The 27,315-nt window shown below is 52.8% G+C and overlaps 3 protein-coding genes across 4 annotated transcripts; 2 read left to right on the top strand and 1 right to left on the bottom strand.

Moving 5' to 3' along the window:
• Positions 1-109: 109 nt before the first annotated feature.
• LOC137481304 (C-signal-like) lies at positions 110-6,495 on the top strand. The gene is made up of 6 exons (XM_068202979.1): positions 110-558; positions 872-923; positions 1,129-1,316; positions 1,586-1,744; positions 1,844-1,963; positions 2,265-6,495. The coding sequence occupies exons 1-6, from the start codon at positions 319-321 to the stop codon at positions 2,376-2,378; spliced, it is 873 nt and encodes a 290-aa protein (XP_068059080.1). The 5' UTR covers positions 110-318; the 3' UTR covers positions 2,379-6,495.
• Positions 2,911-8,587, bottom strand: LOC137481305 (C-signal-like). Of its 2 annotated transcripts, XM_068202981.1 has the most exons (6): positions 8,334-8,552; positions 7,809-7,860; positions 4,492-4,679; positions 3,960-4,118; positions 3,550-3,660; positions 2,911-3,234 (listed from the first exon to the last, which is right to left on the bottom strand). In XM_068202981.1, exons 1-6 carry the CDS (start codon positions 8,475-8,477, stop codon positions 3,121-3,123), a joined length of 768 nt encoding a protein of 255 aa, XP_068059082.1. In that variant the 5' UTR covers positions 8,478-8,552; the 3' UTR covers positions 2,911-3,120. The 2 variants fall into 2 exon arrangements, with proteins under 2 accessions (XP_068059082.1, XP_068059081.1); XM_068202980.1 differs by lacking the exons at positions 2,911-3,234; positions 3,550-3,660; positions 3,960-4,118 and having other exon boundaries at positions 4,141-4,679; positions 8,334-8,587.
• Positions 8,588-11,230: 2,643 nt separating this feature from the next.
• AARS1 (alanyl-tRNA synthetase 1) lies at positions 11,231-27,298 on the top strand. The gene is made up of 21 exons (XM_068202949.1): positions 11,231-11,281; positions 12,609-12,817; positions 13,439-13,627; positions 14,228-14,373; positions 15,525-15,716; positions 16,149-16,293; positions 17,503-17,648; positions 18,183-18,291; positions 18,384-18,534; positions 18,910-19,034; positions 19,666-19,810; positions 20,432-20,610; positions 21,105-21,218; positions 21,990-22,196; positions 22,814-22,998; positions 23,415-23,523; positions 24,174-24,287; positions 24,565-24,684; positions 25,155-25,241; positions 26,654-26,767; positions 27,033-27,298. The coding sequence occupies exons 2-21, from the start codon at positions 12,674-12,676 to the stop codon at positions 27,216-27,218; spliced, it is 2,907 nt and encodes a 968-aa protein (XP_068059050.1). The 5' UTR covers positions 11,231-11,281; positions 12,609-12,673; the 3' UTR covers positions 27,219-27,298.
• The last annotated feature ends 17 nt before the right edge of the window (positions 27,299-27,315 follow it).

Genomic DNA, 27,315 nt, shown 5'->3' with positions numbered 1-27,315 from the left:
CAGCCTCGCCTGTCTGACCTTGGGCAAGGGGAGGGACAGGCCTGGGATCCCAAGAGGGAGGGAGGTGGTGGGAGAGAGTGTCGCACTGCAAGGACAGGGATAGTGCTGGCCCTGAAAACCAAAAGGCTCGGGTTTGGTAGAGCGGGGAAGGTACATAAAGCAGCACTCTAGACATCTAGCCCAGGGCATTCCCTGCCTGGGCAGGACACTTGGCTCCCTTTGCATCATTCCACAGCCAGCAGGAAAAGTGGATCATGGGTATGGACCAGAGCCAAGAGATTGAGGTGCAGGCAGAGAATTTCTGAGAGCCACGAGCTGATGCAAGTCCTCATGGGAACATGTGAGATAACCAAGTTGCAAAAGGCACTGGCAGAGTCCAGGCAAGAGCAGTGCAGCCACAGCCAGGGCAGCATGGCAGGGCTCCATGTCCGCTCCCTTCTGGTGACTGGAGCCAATCGAGGCATCGGCCTGGGGCTCGTCCAGCATTTCCTGAGGATGCCAAACCCACCACAGTGGATCTTTGCAGGCTGTCGGGACCCCAAGGGACAGCGAGCGCAGGTGAGACTGGGCAGAGGGAGACTGGATCAGGAATGGTGTTTGCAAGGGCTGGAGCTGCAGTCGGGCACCCGCAGCACAGGTCAGCTGGCTTGGGACACCATAGGACCACTTGTGCATGGGATATGTGGAGGGGAAAATGGCACAAGGGATGTATAGAAGGCACAGAGCCCCATTGATGTGGCGGCTGGAGAAGGTGTTGGACACAAATTGATGCAGGGACAGAGATGGAGTGGCATGGGCTTTGCCTGGGAAAGGCTGAGCCTCTGACAGCCCTTCCAGCCTCTCCATGCCTACACAGTGCCCTCTCTTTCAGGAGTTACAGAATTTGGCCTCCAAGCACCCCAACATCATCATCATCCCGCTCGGTAGGTGCCCCGAGGTGCGGATCCTTTGCCCCAGTTCCTCTGGCAAGTGCCCAGGCTGGGCACACCCCGGAAGCCCCGTGCTGGGAGGGAGCTGTGCCAACGGGCTGGTGCCTGCGGGGCCATCGGGCACTGCCACCTCGGGGGGAACAGAGGGGACTCCACCATGGGGATGCAGGCTCTGACCTCCCCTGTGTCGGCCCTGCAGAAGTCGCCGACCCCACCAGCATCAAGGCAGCTGCAGCCAAGGTTGGGGAGCACCTGGGGGGCTCTGGGCTGAACCTCCTCATCAACAATGCTGGAATTGTGAAGCTGAACACACTTGATACTGAGACACTGGAGGACATGAGGGAGATTTACACCACCAACACAGTTGGACCCCTGCTGATGGGCCAGGTGAGACCCTCACCCAAGTTGAGCTGTCCTGGGGGAGTATGAAGAAGGGCTGGTGGGAGGGGATCCTGCCTCCACTCTGGTTACCAATGGGCTCTCAGTTAATGAGAAGCTCAGGGAATCATGGGCTGGAGCTCAGGAAGTGGAGACTGGCGGGGAAGAGGAGGGAGGATGCCTCAGTGCTGGTGTCAGTGTTGCCCACTGTGGAAGGAGCTTCCCGCCTGCCCTGTGCCATGTCCATGTGTGCTCCTGTCCCCTCTGTCTCCTCGCAGGCATTTCTGCCCTTGCTGAAGAGGGCTGCCCAGGGGAGCCCAGGCTCAGGGCTGAGCTGCAGCAAGGCTGCCATCGTCAACATGTCCAGCATTGGTGGCTCCATCGCTTCTTCCTTTGGTTGGGAGTTGATTCAAATCACCTCGTACCGCTGCAGCAAGGTACTGTCACGCCTTTGCTTCCCCTGCCCTGCCCAGCTGCAGGTCCCCTTGCAGCCCCCCTTCCCCTCCCACCACCGTCCCTGCACTGTCCCCCCACAGGCTGCTCTGAACATGCTGAGCAGGTGCCAGTCCCTGGCGTACAAGGAGCACGGCATCCTCTGCGTCGCTCTCCACCCCGGCTGGGTGCAAACTGACATGGGCAGCTCTGCCGGGCACGCGGTAGGAATTCCACCGGGGCGGGTCCATCAGAGCTCCTGTGCTGACTTTACATGGGTGGGAGTTGCTGTCCTGAGCCCCTGCCCATGACTTCCCTGCCTGCCCAATCCCTGCTGGGGCATCTCCCCCTGTCCTGGTCCTGGGTGCTGGGTGTCCCCATCCCCTCAGTTCTCGTCTCAGTCCCTCACCCTGGGGTTGTCAGCTTTCTCTTTGCCCTGGAGCAGCTCTTTCCCCTGGCTCCAGCTGCTCCAGGGCCCTCAGCCAGGCCTTGGGCATGAGCTGCATCTCCTCCTCTGCCCCACAGCCCCCTGTGACAGTGGATGACAGCGTGCAAGGGATGCTTAAGGTCCTCTCCTCCCTCTCTGAGAAGGACACCGGTGCCTTCCTGGACTGGGAAGGGAATGTCATACCCTGGTGAGACAGCACTTCAGGATCCTGGCAGCCAAGAGCTACCTTTGGCACTGCTCCCACCTCCCCCACACCCTCAATAAACTCCTGCTGAGATCCCCAGCTCTGTTGTGCAGTGCCAGCTCATGGGGTGGCCCTTTCCAGATATCCCACTCTTCCACTGGGGATTGGTGGTGCCCACAGCTGCTCCCAGCCCATGGCTGTCGCTGGCATCCCCATGAGTTACAGCCAGCAGGTCCCATGGCACTGTGACTGCCCTCTGGAGACCTCCCCTCCAGGAGACACTGGAGAAGCTGCAGCAGGGCCCCTCTCCTGAGAGGAGAGAGATCTTCTGAGCCCCTGCAGGACTGGCTTTCTCCTGCCCAGGCTGATCTGCCTGAGGGGCTGGGGGTCACAGGGACCAGCTGCCCTCTCCCCTCAGCTGGGGGATGCCTGGTCACAGGTGGGACAGAGGGACACACAGAGCTCGGGCAGAGCACAGGGATCCTGCCTCGGGCTCGGACAGGGGGTTTGAGACTGGGTGTGGAGACAGAGCAAAGAGGCATCAGCTGCCAGAGTTTACAGAGGTGAGGGGTACATGGGGACCACAGGGAACACATGGTGTGGGAAAAGAGAGAGAGGCTGTTTCCCAAGCCGATTCCCTCTCCCTGGCAATGTGGGGAGGGCTGAGGGTGAGCAGGGGTGACTATGCAGAGCGGTGAGCCGGTGAGCAGAGGCTGCAGCATGGGCAAGAGGCGCTGTCCATTTGTCCGTCACCAGGGCAGGCTGTTCCCTTCCCAGTCGAGGAAGGCTCCAGAGGTGTCCTGGGAGAGGCTGGCCAGCACAGTCAGGATGCCCCTCACGCTTTGCTCCACTGTCAGCGGTGCCTGCAGAAAAGGACAATGAGCTGTAACAGAGAGCAGCTCCTGTGGAGGGTGTTTGCCTGGGAGCAGCATCCATGGTGCTCATGGGGATATTTTTCCTTACTGCCACACCTCTCCAGGCTGGCTTGCGGAGACAGGGCTGGCTATCCCATGTACTCAGTATGTTGCAGCTTGCTGCCTGCTCCCTGCCTGCTCTGCTCCAGAAGATGGTCCTGGCAGCCCACAGCATCACACAAGATCCCCCAAGTGCCCCTGCCCTCCCCAAGACATGGGGATTCAGTGCGGATCCTGCTGACCCTCCCCTGCACAGCCCAGTACCTCCTCTGTGCCCATGTCAGTCTTCACCCAGCCAGGATGGATGGCCACGCACAAGATCCCCTTGTCCTGGAGTTCCGCAGCCAAGCACCTCGTCACCATGTTCTGGGCAGCCTGGAAGAGGCACAGCCCTGCCAGCACAACTCAGGGAGTGGGTAGACAGGAGAGGAGACATTTCATAGCCACAAAATGTCTGTGGAGGTGGGAAATGGGACTTGGTCCTGCGACAAAGCATCAGCATGACCTGCTGGGAAGGCTCAGTCCTGGCTGCTGCTGTCCCAGTCTTTGTGCTTCTGCCTGGGAGAACCAGGCAGGAGGTGGGTGGCTGGGGCAGGGGGTGAACCAGGGACTCCCTCCCCTCCATGGGCACCGTGCCTGGGACAGCATCTCCAGCTCCTCCCCTGGCACCTCACCTTGCTGGCCCGGTACGGGTACATGGGGGCCTCTGGGACGCGGAGGCACAGCCCGATGGAGCCCAGTTTGGAGGAGATGTTGATGACAGCAGCCTTGCTGCAGCTCAGACCCTCCTTTCCTGCGGTCTTCACTCCCTGCTCCAGGAGTGGCAGAAATTCCTGATGCAAAGACACCAACGCTTCATTTGCATGCAACAGAACCCCAATTTGAGGACCATCCTTGGAGGGCTCTGTCACAGACTGTAGACAAGCAGCTGGACAGACACTCCTGGCAGAAGTGCAGGGGATGGGGAAGATGCCCCAAGGAGGGGCCAGGCTCCAGCCTTTCCTGTCCCCAGGAAAGGAGCGAGCCAGCACAGTGAGCCTGGTGCAGGCAGGCGCTCCACAGGCGGAAAAAATAAGCACGGGTGATGCTGGACTTGGCTAAGCTGCTGAGCTCCTCTGGGTAGGCAGGGGAGATCCATGGAGGTGTCCTTTTTCCCATCAGGGAAGATCTTCCCAAGCAGGAGAAACATGAAAGATCCAGACATACCTTGACAACCTGGAGTGGCCCAACCACATTGGTGGCAAACACGTCGAGCATCTCCTGCAAGTCCAGGGAGCACAGTGTGGCATGGGAGCTGATGCCTGCGTTGTTGATGAGCAGGTTCAAGCCCTGGTCCTTCAGATGATACCCCACAGCCCGCATGGCCCTTCGGATGCTGGGCAAATTCACTGTGTCTGCCAGGGAAAAAGCAAAGTGAAGAATAGCTCTGATGGGTCTCACAGCACCCACTGGAAATTGTGCTGTGGCTGGAACCAGCACTTCTTATCCAGAAAGGATGCACCAGGTTTAGCAGATTAAGCACATTGGAATGACCACCAGTTTGTCCTCATCTCTTGGTTTTGCAGCCTCAGCTGAATTAAACCTTAATTGAACTAATTTTGGGTCATGTGGGGGCTACTGGTAGGAAAAACTTGTCTGTATTTGCTTTCTGTATTCAAGGAATTTATGATTGTGCAAGGGATGCTTGGTCCTTGCACACTGAGACTCCCAAGTTTATTTCCACAGGGAGCTATTTTTTTCTTCATGCTGTTACCCACAAGGTTTTGGAGCTGCCAGATGAGCTGAGGTAGGTAGAAGTAATGAAAGATTTGGGATGTAACCTGCAGTATTTGGTTGCAGGCTCCGAATCTGAACTTCCCTATCCCTACTGACCAAGTTGTGGAGACAACCCCTGTCAAGCAACAAGCATAACTGAAACTGGGCTAACAGGGATAAGCATCCCCAGTGCCTTCCTCTTTACTTAAGTATTGGTATAGCTTTTGAAATTCTGCCATGCTTCAATTGCAGGATTTTTCTGACTTAGGCAATAAAAGTGGTGGATTTTAAGTTTGTGTCCAGCTGTCAGGGTTGCTTGTTAGGATTTACATCCTGTCCTGGATACTCACCAACTGAAGTGTACATTGTTTGTTTAAAAAGGTCATCTAAATACCTTCAGAATGTGAAACGGGCTGATTAAACCAACATTAAACTTTATATATGGCCTTTTAATACCTCAGGTATACCACAGAGCTCTTAAAACCATGAATATTCACGTGTATGGGCAGGTTGGAGTGTGCCCTTGTTCCCATGCACATTTCTGTGCCTGTTTTTCACAGATGCCAATGTGATGAGCCTGCTGGGAGTGGGGGACTGCAACTTCCTTATTTTTTTTGCAAGACTTTGGCCCCTGAGCTGAATTTCTGTTCTCATGCTTAGAAAATAGTGACTTAGCAAAGGTTTCCAAGGCTAAAGATTTCTTTCTTGGAATATTTATACACTGTTGGGCAGTAAAAAGATCCTTTTTCCTGGCATTTTTAACTAGCCTGATGTCTTTATGGTAGTAAGCAAGTATGTGAGTGGCATGGAAGTTGTCGCTGCCCTGTGTTGTGCAGCGCAGACCTTTGTAGAGGTGTCCTGAAACATTTGAGGGGAATACCATGGGATAATCTGCTGTGAGGCTGCTGGGAGGGGAAGGGGCCTTGGGATTCCAGACGATATTGCAGGTCCAGTTGCAGGACAAATCACAAAGGAGTGTTTTGGAGTTACTTCCTTGGATAACAATGGGATGAAGTTCAAGGTTCCGTCACTCCATCACATGTGAGGGATCTTTTGGTCACCTGGTGAATGATTAACTGCTCTATTTGGATTAGCTGAGTCATTGCTCCAAGGCATGTGGGACCAACACATTTTTAGTCCTTAAACCCCAAATTTGCTGAAATCACAAACTCTTGTCTCCCTGGAAGAAATAGGGGTGGGAAAGAAAGAAAGAGAATGAAGTGACAGATCTTACACATTTTTGGGTTTTTTTAACTTTTCTTTCTGAGAAGTCCATGCCTGTTACTGGTTTGAAGACAACCCTTCCTTATTATGGAGCAAGAGAGCTGGAAGCAACTTCTCTTTTTAAAAAATATCTTGTTGCTGTTGATATTTAAGCGCATTTAAGCTTATTTTGGGACTTTACTGACAGTCTGGGGCTTGGTCTGTATGTTTTTAGTAAAAATTGTTCATGTAGTGGCCAGTCCCTTTTATGTTGGCCATGCTCTTCCCATCAGGTACTGCCAGTTGGGGCTCACAGCTCATTTATTTTTTGTTACAGAGAAGGTGTTTTACTTCAATAATCTACTTAATAGCAAAAGAGAGATTTGCTGCCTCTTTGTAGTAAAGCCTGAATTCAACAATGTCTTATTTTCTAAGAAATATTAAAAAAACCCCTGAACTTGAACTGAAGTTACTTGAACTTTTCAGGTGCTTTTAAACAAATAAACAGGTAGGTAGGTAGGTACTGATACTGAATAGCCTTGATTCAGTTTTCTTATTATTGGCTCCAATGAAACACAAATATTTAGAAGTTATGGGTGCTTCCCACCTCACTTATTACAGCAACGGCAATCCTAGTGCAGGCACTTTGCTAAAACATTTCTTTTGGATTTAGATGTTCTTTTAATTCTTCATTAATAAAAGCAGCCCCCACTCTCTCAGACACAGGGGAACACAGGAAATCTCTGCTCTTCGAGATATATCCTCAGCCTGGTGCTCCTTATCTCCCAAACTCTTCACCCAAACACTGTCCCCCCACAGCGAGACCCTGTCCCTGTCCAGCACCCTGGAAGCTTCTTTCCTGTGAATACCCCAACTTTGCCAACTCCAAATGCCGGTCTAGCCCTTCTTCTTATGCTGTCTAGGTGTATTTGCTGCCTTGTGCCTTTCCCAAATGCTGCTGAAAAAGGTAATTGAGTTTGGCCTACATCCACAGAAGGAGGGAATGGCCAAGAGGACACCTCCCCAGTCCAGGCTGTGAACATCCCATGCCTCTGGGTCAGAGCATCAGCCTGGGATACCAGGCTGGGCAGATTTCCCATGTGTCATTTTTAGCTATTTTTTTTTCTCCCTTTTCTACCTGAAAGAAATGCCAACCATGGCCACATCCAAGGAGATCCCAAACCAACCCTCCTACTTAGGAACCATCCAGGCAGTTACTGTGCCCAGCCTTGCTTCACTTTGTGAACCCATGTGTCCCAGCCCAAAACCTGGGCACTGTATTTAGCATCTTTGGGAAGAGACATCATGCCTTTCCCATGAAACTTGCTCAGCTGAGATGTCTGGACCCACCTCTGCCTCCTCTGAAGCCAGTTTGACTGCTCCAGCCAGGGCACAGCTTAATTTGCAGGGAGAAGCTTGCCCAGGTGTGCATGGATCCCTCCCCATAGATCCCTCCCCACCTGGCAGGGCTAGAACTTCCTGCAAAAGTTACCCCTGGTCCCACCTCCAAAGTCACCAGAGAGCTGGAAGCAATGTTGGGTGCAAAAAGAAAGGTTGCTTCATACCTAGCTGGACCAGTTTGATGCTGGAGTGCTGGGCAGCTAATTCTTGCAGGGCCTGGAAATAAAGTCATGGGGCAAGGGAGGAGGTTAGAAGCCACCAGCTGCATTGTCAGGTGTACCACCCCTGTTCCCAGGTCACTGAGCCAGGGTGGCTTTGCTTTCTCTGGGGAAAGAGCACAGGGCCATTCCCAGTGGATGGGGTAGAGCAGCAACCCCACAGCCAGCAGGAGAATGGTGCTGCTGGGCTTAGGAACTGCCCTCCATCCTGAGCGATCCCAGCACAGAAAAGGGGTTGGCTGGCCACTGGCACAGCCAGGAGCCACTGCTGAAGACATGTCTGCCTCTCCTGCCTCATCCCACCCGACCACACTGGGCACTGCCTTATCCAGGGAGCTGCAGGGGTTATGAGACCCCCAGAGCACTCCTGGGCTACCCAGCTAGGGCAGCAAGCCAACAGGGCTGCGGGGACTGCGGATCCCCTCTGCCCACCTGGCTCAGCACCATCCCATTCCCCGTGCCCACACTGACCTTCCCTCTTGGACCCTTGGGGTCGCGGCAGGTGGCAAAGATGTGCTGGGGGGGCCAGGGGCTGGCGGCGAGCTGCCGCACGAGCTCCAGTCCGATGCCCCGGTTGGACCCTGTCACCAGGACGCTCCGAGCCAGCGCAGCCATGTCCCCAGCCTCTGCGCCGGGCGGTGACACATGGCAGGGTTGCCGCCTGCTTGGCGTGAAGAGGAGCCCGGCACAGCCCAGGGTGTGGCTCTGGGCACCCATGGGGACTGGGACAGTGCCAGCACCTGGCCCCTCACCTGCCCCAAATGGAGCCAGAGTCCCAAGAGGACCAAGGGCTCCCTGACATTTGGCACATGGGGCTGCATGTCACCTGCATTGTTACTATGCTTCTCTAAAGCCCCAGCTCCCAGAATCTCTGTAACAGCAGAATGATCCACCTCTTCACAGGCTTGGAAGAGCACTATGAGGAAAAGGAGAACAGGTTCAAATCTGGCTGTGGCCAGCAATCTCCTAGTTTGGGGGGTAAGTTTGAGATGGTTGAATTCTGAGACACTAATCCATAGCCCAGCCTGGGAAGCACAGGGAGCGCAGTTTGTTACTGCAAGTTCCACTCCTGCCAGCACTTCCCCCAGAGTATCCAGGAGCCAGCAGAGAAGGACCCCCCATTCCCTGCAGCCTCGACCACTGACTGCTGGAGCTTCAAGCTCACATCCCTCACCTTCCTCCTTGCTGGAGGACAGTGCTGGATTCTTATCAGCCGAATAAATGGCTGTAAAAGCAATGCTGCTGCAACCTAGGCCAGCTTGGGCACACAGATTTTTAGGATGCAGAAGTATTAAAAGAAGCAAAGAGCTGCCATGTAAAAAGCCCCAGCTAAAACAAAAGAATTTGGGTAACATGAATATGAGGTGGGGGAGGAAAAAAGAAGAGGAAAGTAGTGGGAGTGGGTCCATCCCATCTGGATGTGCCTCATGGCACATGGCTATTGCTCAGTGTGGCGGGGGGGGGCAGAAATCTCTATCCCCCAAGTAGCTGAGTGGTTCCACGTGTGACAATCACCAAAGAAACACTCGGGAGATGGTGAAGGGCCCCCACGTTTGGAAGATGATCTTTCAGGTGACACAGATCATGAAGGGGAAGAAGCAGTGATGTTTCCTTCCATGGTGGTGGACAGACCACGGTCCCCATGAGAGGTAAGCATGCTGGGTGTGGATTTGGATGGTGTTGGAGTTGGACCTGCTGTAGCAGAAGTTCTTGCAGGTGTAATCACCTGCACAAACAATTGCACTGCACAGACTTGCCTTGTCTGCCAGCTGCATCCAGAGGAGAGCTCCCATTAGGAACAAATTAGACTGGAGTTTCCTCTTTTCCTTCCAGGCTCCTCGGGAAGGAAACAACAGAAACAAGCAAAGAGGGCTGCACCACCAGGAAGGGCTACGGGCCAGTGCCAAGCAGGGGAGTGACCTTTGGAAAGGGCTGACCGATGGCAGCCAAGGACAGCAGCAAGGGCACACTCATGGCTCCAGAATCACAGCCCAGGGCCAGAAAGTATGCACCAGGGAAGAGATGAGACCAGCTTACAATGCCATAGGGGCACCTGGGAACCATCCAGGTTAGAGAGGAACTAAGAGGACTCCACTCTAAGGCCCATCAGGAGGAGCAGGAGCAGGAGATGAGACCAGCTTACAATGCTATAGGGACACCTGGGAACCATCCAGGTTAGAGAGGAACTGAGAGGACTCCACCCTAAGGCCCATCAGGAGGAGCAGGATCAGCAGTGACTTCAGAGTGGGTTGCCCAGGGCTTGAACCTGACCTCAAAACCCTCCAGGGACCCCGCAGATTTCCCAAACCCCCTTTCAATGCTTGATTGTTCTCAGAGTGATTTTTTTTTTTGTCAGCGTGGCACCTCCCCTGCATACATGCTGTGCCCCTTGGCCTGGGTCCACAAGGCCCTTCCCATGAGCTGCATGACCAGAGCCATGCGGCGACCTCTCCTGCATCTCACAGCCTTGACCTTGACCCCGCAGACCCCTGCAAAGACCCTGTGGCCATTACATCCCCCAGCAGGGCTTTGTTCACCCCTCCAGCACCCCGGCTCAGCACGCCGCAGCCAGCTCCTGCTCTGCCACAGCCCCTTCCCGGCTGAGCCCCACAGCTCCCTGCTCCCTCCACGGGAGCAGGCAGCATCATTATTGCAAAATGTGGAATGTGTCAGTCGGTATTATCTTAACTCAGGCTGTTCTTTGATGTAAGACCTTTGTGCGTTTTCAAGCCTAATCAGCAGGAAAGGAGACCTAATCGCTGGAAGAGGCAGCAGCCAGCATCCCTCACTCAAGGACGTTCCGGAACTAACAAGATTTAGGGATTGCTAACTTGGCAAAATACTCCAGGTCTGTGTATCTTAGAGCTAAACTATCTTCATTGTAACGCTAAAAACCACACCTCCAGATCAAAAAGACCCTCCGCACGTGAAGACCCTTGCCCTGAGCATGAGTGGAAGTTAGCTGGGGTTACATGATTTGTATGGAAGGTACTGGTCAATCCTAACAGAAGGGCTGTGCTTGAAAAGTTACTAACCCTGAATTTCTGTGTATAAATAACAGCATGGAAAGTCCGGGGGGGTGTGCGGGATTTGTGGAATACCACCGAGCAGCCAGGCTGGGGGAGCTCTGAAACAAACCGCGTCTCACTCGGGTTTCTGGGGCAGCGTCCCTGCGCGCGCAGCGCCGGCACCCCTAAAATGGCGGCGCCCACTGCGGCTTCAGCCCGCCGCGTCACGTGGCCGCCGTGTCCCGCCATTGCATCAGCCGGGGGCGGGGCGCCGCGCGGACGGGTGGGGCTGGGAGAAGATTGACAGCCCCCGCAACCAATGGGAGGTGGCGTCCGGCAGAGGGGCGGGGCGGAGCGGGCGCTGCGGCGCGGCCCGGAGCGGCGGAGCGAGGGGCGGCGGTGGTCGCGCAGGTACGGCCCCGGGGGCCTGGGGAGCTCCGGCTGCTGGGTTTGGCTTCCATGGCCCGCCGGGCCCCGCGGGCACAGGGGAGCGGGGCACGGAGAAGCCAGGGCGGGAGGGTGGCTGTGCGCTGGTCGCGCCCCATGCGGGCACGCGGGGGGACGCCGGGCGGCCGGCGGCGCTGCCGGACGCCGCTGTGCCCTCACCCCTCCTCGGGCACCGGAGAGCGGCTGTGTCTGGGCAGAGGCCGTGCTAGGTCCTGGGGCCGCTGCTATGCTTGCTTCTCCCCACCGCGGGTCCTTCCCTCCTGCAGCATCGAGGTTGGACTCGATGACCTCAGAGGACTCCTCCAACCTAATTGATTCTGTGCTGTGAATACTCCCAGGCCTTGCTCCTATGGGGAATTCCCGTCTCTCCTTGCCGCAGCAGGCTGCTGCGATCTCGCCGCCCTCCCTGGATCCGCATTGCGCTGAGCTGTCAGGGACAGCCCTGTGTAGGACACCGGCGGTGCTGCCCTCCAGGCTGTCACTTGCCTCCGGTGTGCGTGTGGGGATGTGGGTCCCTTCAAGGAAGGCTTCCGGGCATCCCTGCAGCTGGCTCCGCTTTCAGCAGAGAGGGTGGACAGGTTATATTCAGGGGTCATTTTCAAACAGAAAGGTTTGAAGGATTGGAAGGTACCTTAAAGCCCACCTGATTCTAACACCCCTGCCATAGGCAGGGACACCTTCCACTACACAATGCTGCTCCAAGCCCCATCCAACCTGGCCCTGAACACTTCCAAGGATGGGGAAGCCACATCTCTTGGCAACCTGTGCCAGGTCTTCACCACCCACACAGGGAATAATTTCTTCCTGATATCTAATCTAAATCTCTCCTTTTCTGGTTTAAATCTGTTCCCCCTTGTCATATCATTATCTGCCCATGTAAAAAGTTGTTGTCCATCATTTTTATAAGCCCCTTGAAATAGTGGAAGGCTGCAATGATGTCTCCTCACTCTGCATTTAATCACCTTGAATGCTTTGGTGACTTGGCAGTCCCTCTGTCCCCAGTAAGGCAAACACAACCTACTAAGTTTAGTATCCATGAGAATTTGATATTTTATAACTATGTGTTTTCAAAGAACAGGTAACTTGAGGTAGAGCCCCAGAAATTAGGGAGTTTGGTGGAGAGGAAATTTCAGTTTGGGCCACCACAATGTGGGGCAGGTTGATGGTTGAACAGAAGTGTCAGTGAGTACTTAACAATGTGGGCAGACCCTTTCAGGAGTTGGAGACAATGATCTGATGTTCACCTTGAGCTGACAGCACATCAGAGTGTTGTTTGTTTTCATTTGTTCAGACTGCATCAAGGTTTTGCCACTTTCTTGCCACTTGCTTTGGAGAGTGGCAACTTCCAGCTTCCAGATGGAGACCCCGCTCACTGCCAGCCAGATCCGGCAACGGTTCATTGACTTCTTCAGGGAAAACAAGCACACCTATGTGCACTCATCTTCCACAATCCCCCTGGATGACCCCACATTGCTTTTTGCCAATGCTGGTATGAATCAGGTAGGATTCCCATCCTGGCACTGCAATCCTACAAACATATCATGTTGGAACCTGTGAATCTGTTTGCAGAGCTGTTGGTAAAATTATTGCTTACTCCACCTTCCTTCTGGTCACAGAGGGATGGGTGGTGTGTCCTCTGGAATCCTCTGTGCTCTCACAAAATTGGCAAGAGCACTGGAACAGGTTCCTATGGTGAGAGCTCTGCCAGTCTCGTTTCCTTGAGCCTTGGTACCACACCAGTCCTGGCACAAATGACTAATGGTGTCTTTGAAGAATGGTTGAGACTGGGGTGCTGCAAGGGCTCTGCTGCAGATCAGCACCCAGTTTTTTCTTTTTTGGCAGCTGGGAATTTGGCAACTTTCAGTCCCTTTGGAAGGCCTGGGGTTTGGTGGGCTCTAGGAACAGCTGTGTGTGTGTGCGAGTGCTGAGTTCTAGGCAGCCTTCTCATGGGCAGGAGCAGCAGGTTTGTTTCTGAAAGGTGCTTTGAGTATGTTCAGACTAGTGATATCATGACACTTACTGCCTCGCTGTTGCTTGCAACATTTGAAAACAGGTTCTGATTGCTTTTCCCAGTTTCTCAGCTTTTCTAGCAGTTCACTTGTCCTTTTTCTTTCCTCACAGTTCAAACCCATCTTCCTCAATACCATCGACCCCTCACACCCGCTCGCTAAACTGAGCAGAGCCACCAATACTCAGAAGTGCATCCGAGCAGGGGGCAAGCACAACGACCTGGATGACGTGGGCAAAGATGTGTACCACCACACCTTCTTTGAGATGTTGGGGTCCTGGTCCTTTGGGGATTATTTCAAGGTAAAACAATCTGGGTGCAGCTCCAAATCTCTTGCGCAGATTTATCTGTCTCTGTAAGCTCAGCAGAGCAGTTGCCAAGAGGAAGGAGAATATGTTGGCACAGAGGTGCATGTGGCTCCTTTGGAATAAATGAGCTTGGAAGCTGCCCCAACCCTGCAGAATGATTTGAGATTAATTACTTTAGGTTTACAAAACTGATTAAATAAACTCTGCTAGTTTGGAGTCTTCAGGTGGAGATTTTAGTGGCTGTCCTGGAGATGTGGGGACTACCATGTGCTATGCAGCTGTGACTGACCTTCAAACAGGAGTGATCATACAATAATGACTTCCTTTCTCAAGCTTCTTGCTAGTGTAGTATTCAAAGTCGGAATTAAAACGATTTTTGGAGGCAGTGAACATGCTAGGCGTTAACTTGGCTGCACCAAGACAGTCATGTGAGATGTTTCTTGTGCCCTCTTCACTGCACGTATTAATTTTTCTCTTTCTTATGTCAAAAGTCAGAAAGTTTTCAGCTGCTCATACCTACAGTAGCCAGTACTTCAGATGTTGAAGAGAAGTTGTCTTTGCATTCACTTGCTGACCTCATGTTTCCTTCTGCAGGAACTTGCTTGTAAACTGGCACTGGAACTTCTCACCAAGGAGTTTGGCATCCCTGCTGAAAGACTCTATGTCACTTACTTTGGTGGAAATGAGGCTGCAGGACTGCAACCAGACCTGGAGTGCAAGCAGATCTGGTTGGATTTGGGGTAAGGCCTTTCACTGAGAGGTGCATGTTTTGATGAGCAATAGTAATTTATTTGGCTTGGATATTAGAAAAAAAATATTTACAGAAGCAGAAGAGAACAGGCTGCTCAGAGCAATGGTGGAGTCAACGTTTCTGAAGGGATTTTAAAGCTGTGTAGCTGTGGGACTTTGGGGCATGGTTTAGTGGTGAGTTTGGCAGTATTGGAGTAACAGTTGGACTTGATGATATGAAAGGTCTTTTCCAACCTAAATGTTTCTATGACTCAATGATGGCCTGTGTTATGTGGCAGGACACATATAAAAGGAGACTTCAACAAAATTGAAGTGTCACAAATAACTTTTGCAGAGTGGTGGAGCTTCCAAACCAAAGGGAAGTATTCATATTAGATAGAAGATACTGAGAGCCCTGGTTTCAAAATCTCTCGTGTCAGCTTAAGAGTCCTTCTTGGTGAGATGGAATGTCCTGCCCAGTGCACTGCCACTGACAGCATTTGAGAAGATCATGGAATCATAGAACTGTAGAATGGTTTGGGTTGGAAGGGACCTTACAGCTCATCTTGTTCCAAGCCCTGTCCAACTTGGCCTTGAATACTTCCTGGGATGGGGCAGACACAGCTTCTCTGGGCAGCCTGTTCCACTGCCTCACTATGCTTACAGGGGAAAATTTATTCATAATATATAGTGTGCATCTGCCCTCTTTAGTTTAAAGCCCTTTTCCTATCACTCCATGCCCTTCTAAACAGTTCCTCTCCAGATTTCTTGTAGTCCTCTTTGGGTACTGAAAGGCCACAACAAGGTAATTCCAGAGCCTTCTCTTCTCCATACTGAACAATCCACATTCTCCCAGCCTTTTCTCATAGGAGAGGTTCTTCATCCCATCAGTGTCTTCTTGCTGATGACTTTACTGAGGTGTTGTGTAAATCTCTGTCTCCACCTGGAATGACTGCCAGGTGTCAGTGTTCACTTGATCCCCTCAGCAGGGGGCTCTGAACAATCCCCTGAACATTAGGCTCTTGTATTGACCTGTCTCAGGACACTAAGAATTCATCAGCACATCTAGGGAACTAGTGAGCTGTGGTTTCTCTGGCACACCCTTTAGTTTGGGGAATTCTTTTTAGTTAGTCTCTGTTGTTCAATAAATTTCCTCTTACAGGCTGGCTGAGGGCAGGATTCTGCCGGGCAATATGAAGGACAATTTCTGGGAAATGGGAGACACTGGCCCCTGTGGCCCTTGCAGCGAGATCCACTATGACCGGATCGGGGACAGAGATGCTTCACACTTGGTCAATCAAGATGACCCCAACGTCCTGGAGATCTGGAACCTGGTGTTCATACAGTTCAATAGGTGAGCCAGACCTGCTTCCAGGTGAGCCAGGTTGCTCCAGCTCAGTTTGGGAGGCTGCTTGGGCTGTGTTTTCTTTCAAGTGCCCATGGCATACTCTCCATTCCCAGTTATCCAGCAGCTGAACACTTTGTCATGCTCTGTCCCCTTGTCCACTGGTGCAGAACAGGTTGGTCACACTGCTTTTGGGACAAACTGAGAATATTTTCTCTGTTTATGTGCCAGGTGTTCAGTAGGGAATAAGTTGTTGTCTGCTTTGGGTCTAAGTTATTGTTGAGGGTCTTGTTAACTGTATTTTATCAAAGTTGTCCTTTGTGTGAGCTTGTGTATGGGCCTGTGTCACAAATCTGATGGAACTAAATCTTACGGAGATGGAGAGAAATGGGGTTCCCCCTGCAGAGCCTCCATCCATAACATTGCACCTTTCTTTGGCAGGGAAGCTGATGGGACACTGAAACCCCTTCCTAAGAAAAGTATTGATACTGGGATGGGCCTGGAGAGGCTGGTTTCTGTGCTGCAGAACAAGATGTCCAACTATGACACTGACCTTTTCCTTCCTTACTTTGAAGCCATCCAAAAGGTATGAACTGAAGCCTGACCGAGCTGCATCCATTCCCTGAATTCTTGGGGAGATGTATAGGACTGGTTGGACAGGGTGGTCCCTGCTTTCCCAGCTGCTGTGAGCCCCACACATTTGCACTTTGCTGAGGGTAGGAACCCAGGCTGGCACAGTAATTGCTGCCCTGGGACATGTTTCCAGGGGAAAACAGGACAGTGAGTGGTGCAGCTTTCCCAATTTCTGTGAACTGTCCTGATGGACACTCCTTGGTCCTCTACCAGTGGGAGATACTTTGCAGTCCAACATGGCCAAGTGCCATCTTTTTGCCACATGCTAGAGAGCATGTGGTACTGCTAACCCAGAATGTAGAAAATTCCCTTAGCCAGGAGTGCTTTGCCATAAACCACAACAGTCACTGGCAGAACCCGTGTGCTGTTGCTGCATTGTCCTGGGTGGGGACCATGTTACCCATGCTGGGAGCTCTGTGTGCAGGTCCAAGCCTTTTGTTTCCTCCGTGGAGGAGGCAGACCTTCCTGACTGTAGATCATGCTGGATAAAATGCAGAGAGACAAGTCCAAGCTCCTGCTACCTCTAAGGAGTGAGGTAATTGGAGAGCTAACTCTAAGGAGTTAGAATTGGAGAGCTGCCTGTTTTCAGTGTTAAGTCCACTGGCTAGACACAGCCCCTGTGTCCTTGTCTGCCTTCCTTCTGTATTCTTGGAGCCTGGCTGGAGGGACTGTGCCCATGGCAGGAGGTTAGCACTGTGTGCAGGCAGTGCATGGTTACAGCAGTATCTTTCCCTAGGGTATGGATAAAAACATCCTAAAAGAGGAAAGCTGGGACCATCTCCTGTGTGACAGAAATTGAAAGGTTTCTTGGCTGGGCAGGTTATGCCAGGTTGGAGTCCTTGAGCCAATGTGCAAAACAAATGATTTCCCTGTACTCTCCCTCTTCCTCTCTCTTGGGCTCTTAATGATGGAATAAATTGGATTTTCTTCCCTCTGGTTTGGAGAGCTTTTGGCCATTGATATGTGGGCCATGTCGCCATGCAGAGCCCTCAGCTCTGTGCCTCTCTAGGTTCACTGCATCACCTCTTTCCAAGAGGAATATTCTCCTCTGTGGCTGTGGGTGGTGGGGTTGGCTTGGCTTTTGAGGCCCTTCCCTGTAATTCTGGCATGGTGCCACTGCCAGTAGCTGTACCCTCTGCCCACTGCCTTCTCCTCTGCAAAGGGCACAGGTGCCAGGCCGTACCTGGGGCAGGTCGGGGCCGAGGATGCTGATGGAATAGACATGGCCTACCGTGTGCTGGCTGACCATGCACGGACCATCACCCTGGCCCTCTCGGACGGGGGCAGGCCTGACAACACTGGCAGAGGGTAAGAAGGAGCTGCTGCATTGTCGCCACTCCCATTCTGTTCTGCATGGTTTCCCTCAAGGCTCTGGGATCTCTTTAGATTCATCATTAAAGCAGTGGGTAGCAGAGTGTTTGCTCAGGATATTTGATGCTTGAGTCGCTGTAGTAAGGGTCACCCAGAAGACCATGATGCACGAGTATGAACGTTCTTGTGAGCACCGTTGCTGCTGTGCCAGCCCTCAGATGAGATGACTGTGGGCAGCAAGGCACAAAGCCCAGCTTGGTGCAGTGTTCCTGTTGAAAAAGCAAGGAATTTTGGGCTGTGGGGGCTGTGCTACAGGTGCCAGTGAACTCCCTAAGCACACAGTGAATGTGGGTCATGGAGCTGGGGCCTAGCACCTCACCTGTGCCTTGCTGCTGCCATGAGGGAAAACGAGAGGAGAAAACCCTGTGCTCTTGGTCCTGGGAGGGGAGTGCTGGTAGGTGGATGCTGGTGGAGCCCCTGAGAACAACTGAGGGGTGTAACATTTGCATGGGGGGCTCTGCTATTCCCTAGGTATGTGCTGAGGCGGATTCTCCGACGGGCTGTGCGCTACTCCCATGAGAAGCTCAATGCCCCCAAGGGTTTCTTTGCTACTCTGGTTGATGTGGTGGTGCAGTCACTGGTAAGTTCTCCTATTCCACTGTGTCTGCTTAAGTCTTCCTCTGCTGAGGTGTAGATCTCCATGTTGAAGGGCTCCTCCTCCTGGGTCTGCAGGGAGATGCCTTTCCTGAGCTGAAGAAGGACCCAGATATGGTAAAGGACATTATCAATGAAGAAGAGGATCAGTTCCTGAAAACACTGACCAGAGGCCGTCGCATCCTGGACAGGAAGATCCAGAGCCTTGGGGACAGTAAAGTCATTCCTGGTAAGGCTGTGACTTCTGTCTAGATGCAGCAAAACTCATTTGTTATATGGGATTATGTAAGGGCTTAGGGAAGATGGGGGAAGGGAAAGGGTGGGAAAATTAGAGGTGGTGGAAGGTGGTAGGAAGACAAAGTTGGAGTCAGAAAACATCTCTTAGAGCTGAACCACCCATCTCTCCTCTGGCCTGTGCTCACTTGCTGAGGGGTCTAAGCTGCCCAGACACACATCTCTGTGCTGTCAGGGAGGAGCCTTTTGGATGTTCACGTTCTCCAGACCTGTTCATTGTCCTGCCATAGCTCAGAGCCAGTGGGGAAGCAGGGAAGGGAGCAGTGTCTCATGGAACATGAGAGGTGACTGCTTTGCCCTTACTCTGCAGGTGACACTGCCTGGCTGCTGTATGACACCTATGGTTTCCCTGCGGATCTCACTGGGCTGATTGCAGAGGAGAAGGGCCTTGTTGTAGACATGGAGGGTTTTGAAGAAGAGCGGAAAAATGCTCAGGTGGGTAACAGCTCCAGGGGAAGCTAGTTTATGAGTGGGCAGGAAGAATTCCCTTCCTTGCAGTTTGCAGTCATGAGTTGCTCCTTTCTCACTGAGTCTGCTCACATCCCATATGCCCCTTGGTTTGCCCCTTGGGAAAAGCCAGGACAACTGCAGTTGCTGTGGGACATGTCTTTTCTGTACAGCTGGAGCTGGTTCTGCTCACTAGCAAAGCCTAGAACCTTGAGCTCAGCCTTCAGACAGAGATAGCAGAGTGCTGGGAGCACTTCTGCTGTCCTGTTCTGGTTAGGGAAGTTATTCCCTGTCCAAGGCTCAGTATCCAGGCAGGCCTGCACCTTAGGTGCATTTCCCATTATGTTTGCTGCAGCAGCAAGGAGTGGCATTGACTAGCTGGGTACTTGCCTGGTCCTTACTGGGCTCAGGCCCACTTGGTCTGCATGCTGGAACTGGGTGCTCTGAAGCCAGAAAAATTGGCACACTCCAGGTGCTGGCACACAGCTTCCCAGGGCAGAGCTCTAAATCGGGGAGTGCTGAGGGATGTGAGTGAGATATGCAACTAGGCTGGCATGCATTGGTGTTCCTTAAACCTTGGTATTTGGCAGGTCATTTCTCAAACCTTGTTCATTGGCAGCTCAAATCCCAGGGTAAGGGTGCTGGAGGGGAAGATCTCCTCATGCTGGATATCTATGCCATTGAAGAGCTGAGAGCCCAAGGGCTGGAGGTGACAGATGACTCACCAAAATACAACTATGCTTCAGATCTGAGCGGTACCTATGGTATGAAAAAACCTTCTCACAGTCGTGTTCTGCTACTAAACCTTCCCTGCATGTACCTCTGGGCTCCCCTTTCCTGGGACATGGAGTTGGAAGTGGGAGGTTGTGCAGGTGAATAGTCTGCTTGATACTAATTGAGCAGAGAAAGGGGACAGACTGTTCAGGGGCTACTGTACTGCTGTTGCCAAATTAAGGGAATTCCTTTTCCTTCAGCTTTATGTCTCCACACTCCTATGTTGGTGTTCTTCAGCTGCTCCTTTGCCGCTGCTGCAGGAGACTGCAGTTTCTGCTTGGCCTGTTGGAGGGTCCTTGGCTTGCTTGCTCTGGCTCTCCTGCTAGTTTTTTGATTTGATGGAGATTCAGGAGGCTGCAGGCTCATAGCCATGTGTGCTGCTGACTTTTGCTGCATAGGTGTGGAAGGCAGTGACAGTCCCTGCCTTGGAGGGCAGTAAATTAAATTTCCAACTGACTGTTGCTTTACTTCTCTCTCCTTATCCCCTGAAAATGTGTTAGCTGCCATAAGCTCCTGCAATAACTGGGAGATGTTGCTATAACGTTCTGCTCCCATGTGGTGTCTACAAGGTTTTCCTGTTTTACTGACACTGCCTGTCATCCTGGTGGCAGATTTTGGGAGCCTCGTGGCCACAGTGAAAGCCATCCGCAGAGAGAAGAAGTTTGTGGAGGAGGTGTCCACTGGCCAGGAATGTGGCATAGTGCTGGACCGGACCTGCTTCTACGCCGAGCAGGGTGGGCAGATCTATGACCAGGGCTACATGGTCAAGGATGACGACAGCAGGGAGGATGTGAGTGGGCCTGGGAGCCTTTTGCTAGACTCAGTCTGACTCGGGGCCTGGGCAGAGGGGAGAAGGGGCCAAGCAAGCTCCAGCAATTTCCCATTCATCTCAGATGTCACGCATTGCACAGGGTTCCTTTCTGGGGGTGCACAATGGCGTGGATGTGCTGGAGTTTTGTTCCCCTTGCTCCTTGACCTCAGTTCTGTGCTGCTATCACCAGAATGTGGGTGCCTCTGGTGGTGGTGCTGGGATTGCCAAGCCCAAGGACAGTGCTCTCAAGCCAAGATGGGGAGCTGAGGTGGGGAGCTCTTTCTGTGCCCCATAACTGTGCCCTACCTTCATTCACTTCTCTGCTTTGTGCCTGGGGACACTCAGCTTTCTCCAGCACACACACTACTCTGGCTCTCAGCTGGGACCTTTCCAGTTGCAGGTCAGACCTCTGGCTGGATGTCTCCCCTTGGCCTCTCACCCTGCTCACATGGGGCATTTCCCTCTTTGTACAGAAAACAGAATTCACTGTGAAGAACGTTCAGGTCCGGGGAGGCTACGTGCTCCATATAGGAACTCTGTATGGGAGCTTGAAAGTAGGAGATCAGGTCCACCTGACTATTGATGAGGTGAGTTAAAACATGGTGTAACAAGGGCTTGTCTCTTTTCTCTGGATTTTGTTTCTGGATTTTTTCTTGTTTCTTTTCATTGGTGCCACTCTGGGGGCCTGATGTTTGGGTCCTGCTCTCCCTGCATCACATGATCAAGCAGTGTCTGGCTGACTCCAAGTCTTTCCTGCTTCACACCTGGCTTTCTCCTACCACGAGACAGATAATGCCCACCTAGCTCAGAGCCACTCTTGCTGGGTTTGCTGGTCACAGGCAGGAACACATTTTGGGTCATGACTTACAGGGAGAACATGTGTGGTGCTCCACTGTGTGGGGATAACAGCAGAGAGCCTGGGCTGTCTGCCCCACTCCAAACATTGCTCCTGTGGGCTCAGCTTGCTGCGTGAGTGCTGGGTTGAGCACAGTCAGCCTGATGCATTTCCCTTCCCTATAGAGGCAGCACCTTTAGAGGAAGAGGGAAGGCTTCCATCTTGAAGTGCTTTTCTATGCTGAGGAACAGAGATTAGTTATCTGTTCCTGATCTGTCCTTGGCCTCTTTCCACACAGGCCAAACAAGGGAACTGCCAGGAAAAAAAGGCATGCACAGATTTGGTGGGTAACACCTATTCCTGTAGCTGAAGCTCCAAGGCAGCAAATGTGATCAGTTGTTTCTGGTGTCCTGAGCTAGCTGAGGATTCTTTTGGAGCAGGGCATTAACCTCCCCTTCAGCTGCTGGAGGTGGTTGTGGCTCTGGGGTGTGGGACCCCATCTAACAGTGGCTTCCTCCCTCAGGCCAGGCGGAGGCCGGTCATGAGCAACCACACGGCCACCCACATCCTCAACTTCGCCCTGCGCTCCGTGCTGGGGGAGGCTGACCAGAGGGGGTCCCTGGTGGCACCGGACCGGCTGCGCTTCGACTTCACGGCCAAGGGAGCCCTGTCCACCCAGGAAATCAAGAAAGTTGAAGGGATTGCCAACCAGATGATCGAGGAGTCAAAGGTGGGTACGGGTGACACATTGTATACCTTGAGTCCCTGTTTTGGATGACCTGGGATGCTGGGAGTTTGGCATGCACAGGAGGATTCTGAGCTGCTGGTGCAGTACTGTGCACACATTGCCATCACTTTAGAGGGTTTTGAGTGGGAAAACCCCATATGGATTGTTCGGTTCATTGGTTTCAAGCTCTCTGTAGGGTTAAAGTGTTCCCATGCCTGCAGTAGTGTCACATCAGCTGCAAGAGCCAGGAAGTTTGGCAGAGTAGTTTTGCAGGCCTGGCTGGGTTTACAGACAACCCAGTGATGTGTTCCCAATGGCAGGGGAGTTGCTCTGTCTGGTGCCAAGTGTCAGAGCTGACCCTGAAGGATCCTGGAATCTGTGCTCAGAACCATTTGCATGTGCAGTAACACACAGGGAGTCTGAGCAGGTGGTATTGGGAGTTTTGAAGATGAGATTTTAATAACTTTGTGATTATTGTAGCTCAAAAAACCCCAGCTCAGGTAAGGCACAAGACCTCACTTCTAGGATCTTTCAGAGGAAGAAATTTCCTGGGAATGTGGGCCCTCAGTCACAGCTGACAGGACTGGCTCCTACCTGCATCCCTTTGCTGTCCTCTGCAGACTGTGTATGCCAAGGACTGCCCTCTCGCAGAAGCCAAAGCTATCCAAGGACTTCGGGCAGTTTTTGACGAGACCTACCCTGATCCTGTCCGTGTGGTTTCCATTGGCATCCCTGTGGAGGAGCTGCTGGCTGACCCCTCTGGCCCTGGGGGCTCCATCACCTCTATTGAGTTCTGCGGAGGGACGTGAGTACCTGGAGAGGCCAGGGAAGGTGGCAGGGTGGCTGAAAGGAGTTCCTGTGGAGCTTGAGCTCCTGGGAGTGTCATGAGCATTCGCTGGGCAGAGCCAGGGCAGAGATGGAGGTGGTGGTGGTGATGTGCCTTTGCATTCCCAGTCCTGAGTCAATCAGTCTTTAAGGTTACCTTTGCAGGCAGGAAACTGCCTGTATTACCCCTGCCCTCTTGCAGGGTCTCTGGCAGTGCTGGGAACACAGGTCTTACCACCCTTTCCTCACTCATTTGCTTTCAGCTTTTTTCTGTGTGTCCCCACACTGCTGCATATCCCTGGCAGGATGGTTGTCTTTTTTCTTTGTTGATTCTTGCTGGGTTGAGAAGTGGACTTCTAACTCTTTCTTGTGGGTCTGTCTGGGTTCTTTCCAAAGGCACTTGCAGAACTCCAGCCATGCTGGCTCCTTTGTGATTGTTTCAGAAGAAGCAATTGCTAAAGGCATTCGGAGGATAGTTGCAGTCACCGGGGCTGAAGCTCGGAAGGTAAGGGTGGGCAGGAGAGGTCCTCTGTGAAATTCCACCTATTAACCCTGTGACAAAGTTCATTTTGTTCAAATTTGCACAATATCCTCTGAGGGACTCGTGGAAAAGGGTGCTGCTGTTGCCAAAAACTGTTCTGGAGACCCTGGCTGTACTACAGTCAGAGCAGGGAAGAGAGAGGGAAGTCTCAGCTGTAGGTGTTGTGGCAGAAAAACCTGTGTGGGTGTGTGGGATGGCTCCAGGGTTAGCTCAGGTTGCTTTTCAGAGTGGCTGCTGATATAGAGCTCTCAGCAGCTGGCAGGGCCAGCAGGAGAGTGGTGAAGTCTGAGAATCCAGTCCTCTGCTGCAGGAGGCAATGACTTTGGATGTGGGCTGGTGCTCTCTAAAGTAGGAGAAAGGGGTTTCATGGGGGAGAGGATTTCTCTTTTGGGGGGATCTTGGCAGTCCTGGCAAAGAGACCTGAGGCCCATGTGGCAGCATCACACCCTGGTTCTGGTCAGGGGCTGCCTGCTTTGGCCCTGTGGCTTTCCAAGAGTTACTAAGCTCCATCCTGGGGCATTCCAGCATTCCTCACCTCTTCATACTCTGGGGTGACCAAAAGCCCAGCCTGCTCAGTCTTCCAGCTTGATTTAACTCAGACTGTATCCTCCTAGGCCCTCAGGAAAGTCGACAGCCTCAGGAAACTGCTGTCAGCCCTGGAGGCCAAGGTGAAGGTCCAGACAGCTCCCAACAAAGACGTGCAGAAGGAGATCACAGATCTCGGTGAGGTGAGGATGGTAGCAGTACTCTGCCTCCCCAGAGTGAAAGGGACCTTGATTGCCTGAACTGGGTATTAATGAGGCCTGAGTTCACCTTCCTGTTCCTGTCCAGCAGCCCTGTGTCCCATGGGTGCTGCAGCCAGCACCTGTTTCCTCAGGTCACTGGCACTGGGAGAGGAGTGGAGCTTACTGGGCTCTGCCAGCTGAGGCAGAGTTAATGAGGTGCTTCATTTCCTGCCATGATTGCTGGCACCTTTAACCTTCTCTACCTGCTCCTGTTTTGCAGACTCTGGCCACTGCTATTATCCCACAGTGGCAGAAAGATGAACTGAGAGAGGCTGTTAAAGCACTGAAGAAGGTCATGGATGACCTGGACCGAGCAAGCAAAGCCGACATCCAGAAAAGAGTGAGCTGTGGGCTGGAATAAAGGACAGAGTGGGAGGCCTGTGGGGGGCTCCTTTGGGAGCTCTGTTAGTGTCCAGGATGGAAGAGAATTGATGTGTGGGAGTGCCCCTCAAACTGTTCAGCCTTCCAACTTATCCTGCTGCCTCCTGAAGCAGAATTACCTCTGTGCCTGTCCCCTGGGTTGAAGCATGGCAGCCTGTTCCTGCTCTAACAGTGCCCCTGGGTGCAGGCTTCCTCCTGGATCCCACTGGAGTTTTCTGGAGGAGGAATCATGCACGACATGCTGTCTTGCAGGCCACATACCTGCCTGTCAGAGTACATTCATCCTGGCTTCATAGTGTGAGGCTGCTCCAGGCTGGGCTTTTGGGTGTGTTTGGGCAGCTTGGGGACCTCTGTCCCTGCTCTTCCCACGTGGTTCTTGTGTCCATACACAGTGTGGATGGTTTAGTGGCTGACCACTGTTGTCCTCAGGTACTGGAGAAGACCAAGCAAGTTATTGAGAGTCACCCTAACCAGCCATGGGTCATCATGGAAATGGAAAATGGAGCCTCAGCAAAGGTATGGGAAAGTCTGATCTGTCCTCAACAAGCTTCCTTTTGCCAGAGGAGCAGCTGAGTGGTCTGTCGTCACTTGAGGACATGGTTCAGTGCTACAGAGCTGTCCCTCTTGCCACCTGCCATCCCTGAGAAGGGGGAAGGACCACTGGGATATTCTCTTGTGTCCCACCTCCTGGACTGGCACATGGGCTTGCTGGGGTGGTGGGGTTTTGACCACTTGCTGAGTTTCCAGACATGGTGGTAGGTAGGGAGCCCAGCAGAAATCCTATTGTGTCCCAGGTAAGACTCATCCTGCAGCAGTCATGACACTGAAATACACTTAAGGGACTGAGAGCAGCAGCTCTGCTGAGCCATGGAAGTTGTGATGCTTGTGGCCCCTGCAGATCAGCTCCAGGAGTGGTGTCCAGGGCTGAGTGTGGACACGGCCAGGCAGAGAGCTGCCCCCAGCACTGTCTGCTCAGCTGGGTTAAAGTTCTTCCCTGGCCAGGGCTGAATCTGCTCCTTCCCTTCCACACACAAGTTTTTGGTTTTTTTAAAGTGATTTCTGTTGGAATGAATGCTCTGTTGTGTGTGTTGTGTCACAGTGCTGAGCCCAGTAAGTGCCAGGCAGTGGGAGTTGGTTGTGCTGGGGCTTAGACCACTCTGGGCTTAAAGCCCTGTTAAAATTTCCTCTCTGAGAGTCTTGGAGCTGATCCTGCTCACTCTCTGTGGCCACCAGCATCACCATGATACCTATGCTTCTGCTCCCAGTGGGTGCTGTTGCAGCCTTTTCCCTGGCAGAAGGGTGCATCCCATGGGATGGCAGTGCTGGCAGCCTGGGGAGCTGCATGTTCCCAATCCACCCAGAGCAGCCCTGCTTTGCTCATCAGAGGACCCACTCCTGGGGCTCTGTGCTGCATCGTGCTGTCTGTGTGAGTGAGGGATGATGGTCTCCTTGAGAATAATAGAATGTGTGGCAGTCTCCCTGGTTCTTCCCTGCCCTGCTGTGTCTGATAACCCTTGCAGGCTCTTCATGCTGTGTTTGAGTATTCTTGACTCCCTTTGGAACAGCTGTTCGCTTCTGCTGGGAAGAGCTTTTTCCCCTCCAGCCAGTACACTCAGGCAAAGGTTAATTCTGGGGCTGATTTTGCCAATTGCTGTATGCCTCAAGTTGAGGAAATAAAAGCATTTTCTCCTTCCTGCCTTGGGATACACAGGCAGGGTTTATGTCCCCTGCCAAGGCTTTGATGCTGCCAGGAATGTGAAAATGGCTGATGTTTGGGAGGACGAGCATTACAGAGTGCTGCTGGCTGATTTAATGCAATTCCTGATCCCTGAGGTCTCTGTGGGTGCTGTTGAGGCTGGAGCTGGGCTGGAGCTGGGCTGGGTGCAAGCACAGGGAGGCAGTCATATAATGATTTTGTTCTCTTCCAGGCCCTGAATGAATCTCTGAAGCTCTTCAAGACTAATTCCCCCCAGACTGCTGCTATGCTCTTTGCTGTGGATAATGAAGCTGGCAGGATCACCTGCCTGTGTCAAGTACCCCAGGTAATGCCAAGACTCCCTGAGCCTCCGTGGAGGAGCTGCAGCCTCCAGGCAGGAACTATCTAATGTTACACAGCCAGAACTGATTGGGGTTTGGCAGGAGCCACAGCCTTTGTGCTTGGGCTTATTATCAGGCTGCTGAAGTGAGGGAAGAGGGGTTATGCTCTGCAAACAGGGAAGGGGAAGAGTCAGGACTTCATGGGGTGGTAGGCATGGGGCAGGGCGATTGCTGTTCAGTGCTGACTGCTGGGTTTCTTTTCCTGCCCAGGAGACTGCAAATAAGGGCCTGAAGGCCAGCCAGTGGGTGCAGGAAGTGTCTGGCTTGATGGACGGTAAAGGCGGTGGAAAGGACATCTCTGCACAGGCAACAGGCAAGAATGTGGGCTGCCTGCAGGAAGCCCTGAAACTGGCCACGGACTTTGCCAGGCTCCGCCTGGGGGAGCTGAAGAACTGACTGAGGGGAGAACCCCGGTCCCTTTGTGTCCCTCTCTGTCCCCTGCGCAGCTTTCCTGTAATAAAGGCTCCCTGCCCCGCGCTCTGCTCCCCGGCTC

The sequence above is a fragment of the Anomalospiza imberbis genome, chromosome 12 (assembly GCF_031753505.1).
Source record: "Anomalospiza imberbis isolate Cuckoo-Finch-1a 21T00152 chromosome 12, ASM3175350v1, whole genome shotgun sequence".
In the NCBI taxonomy this organism is placed as follows: Eukaryota; Metazoa; Chordata; class Aves; order Passeriformes; family Viduidae; genus Anomalospiza; species Anomalospiza imberbis.
This window is presented reverse-complemented; position numbering and strand designations above follow the sequence as displayed.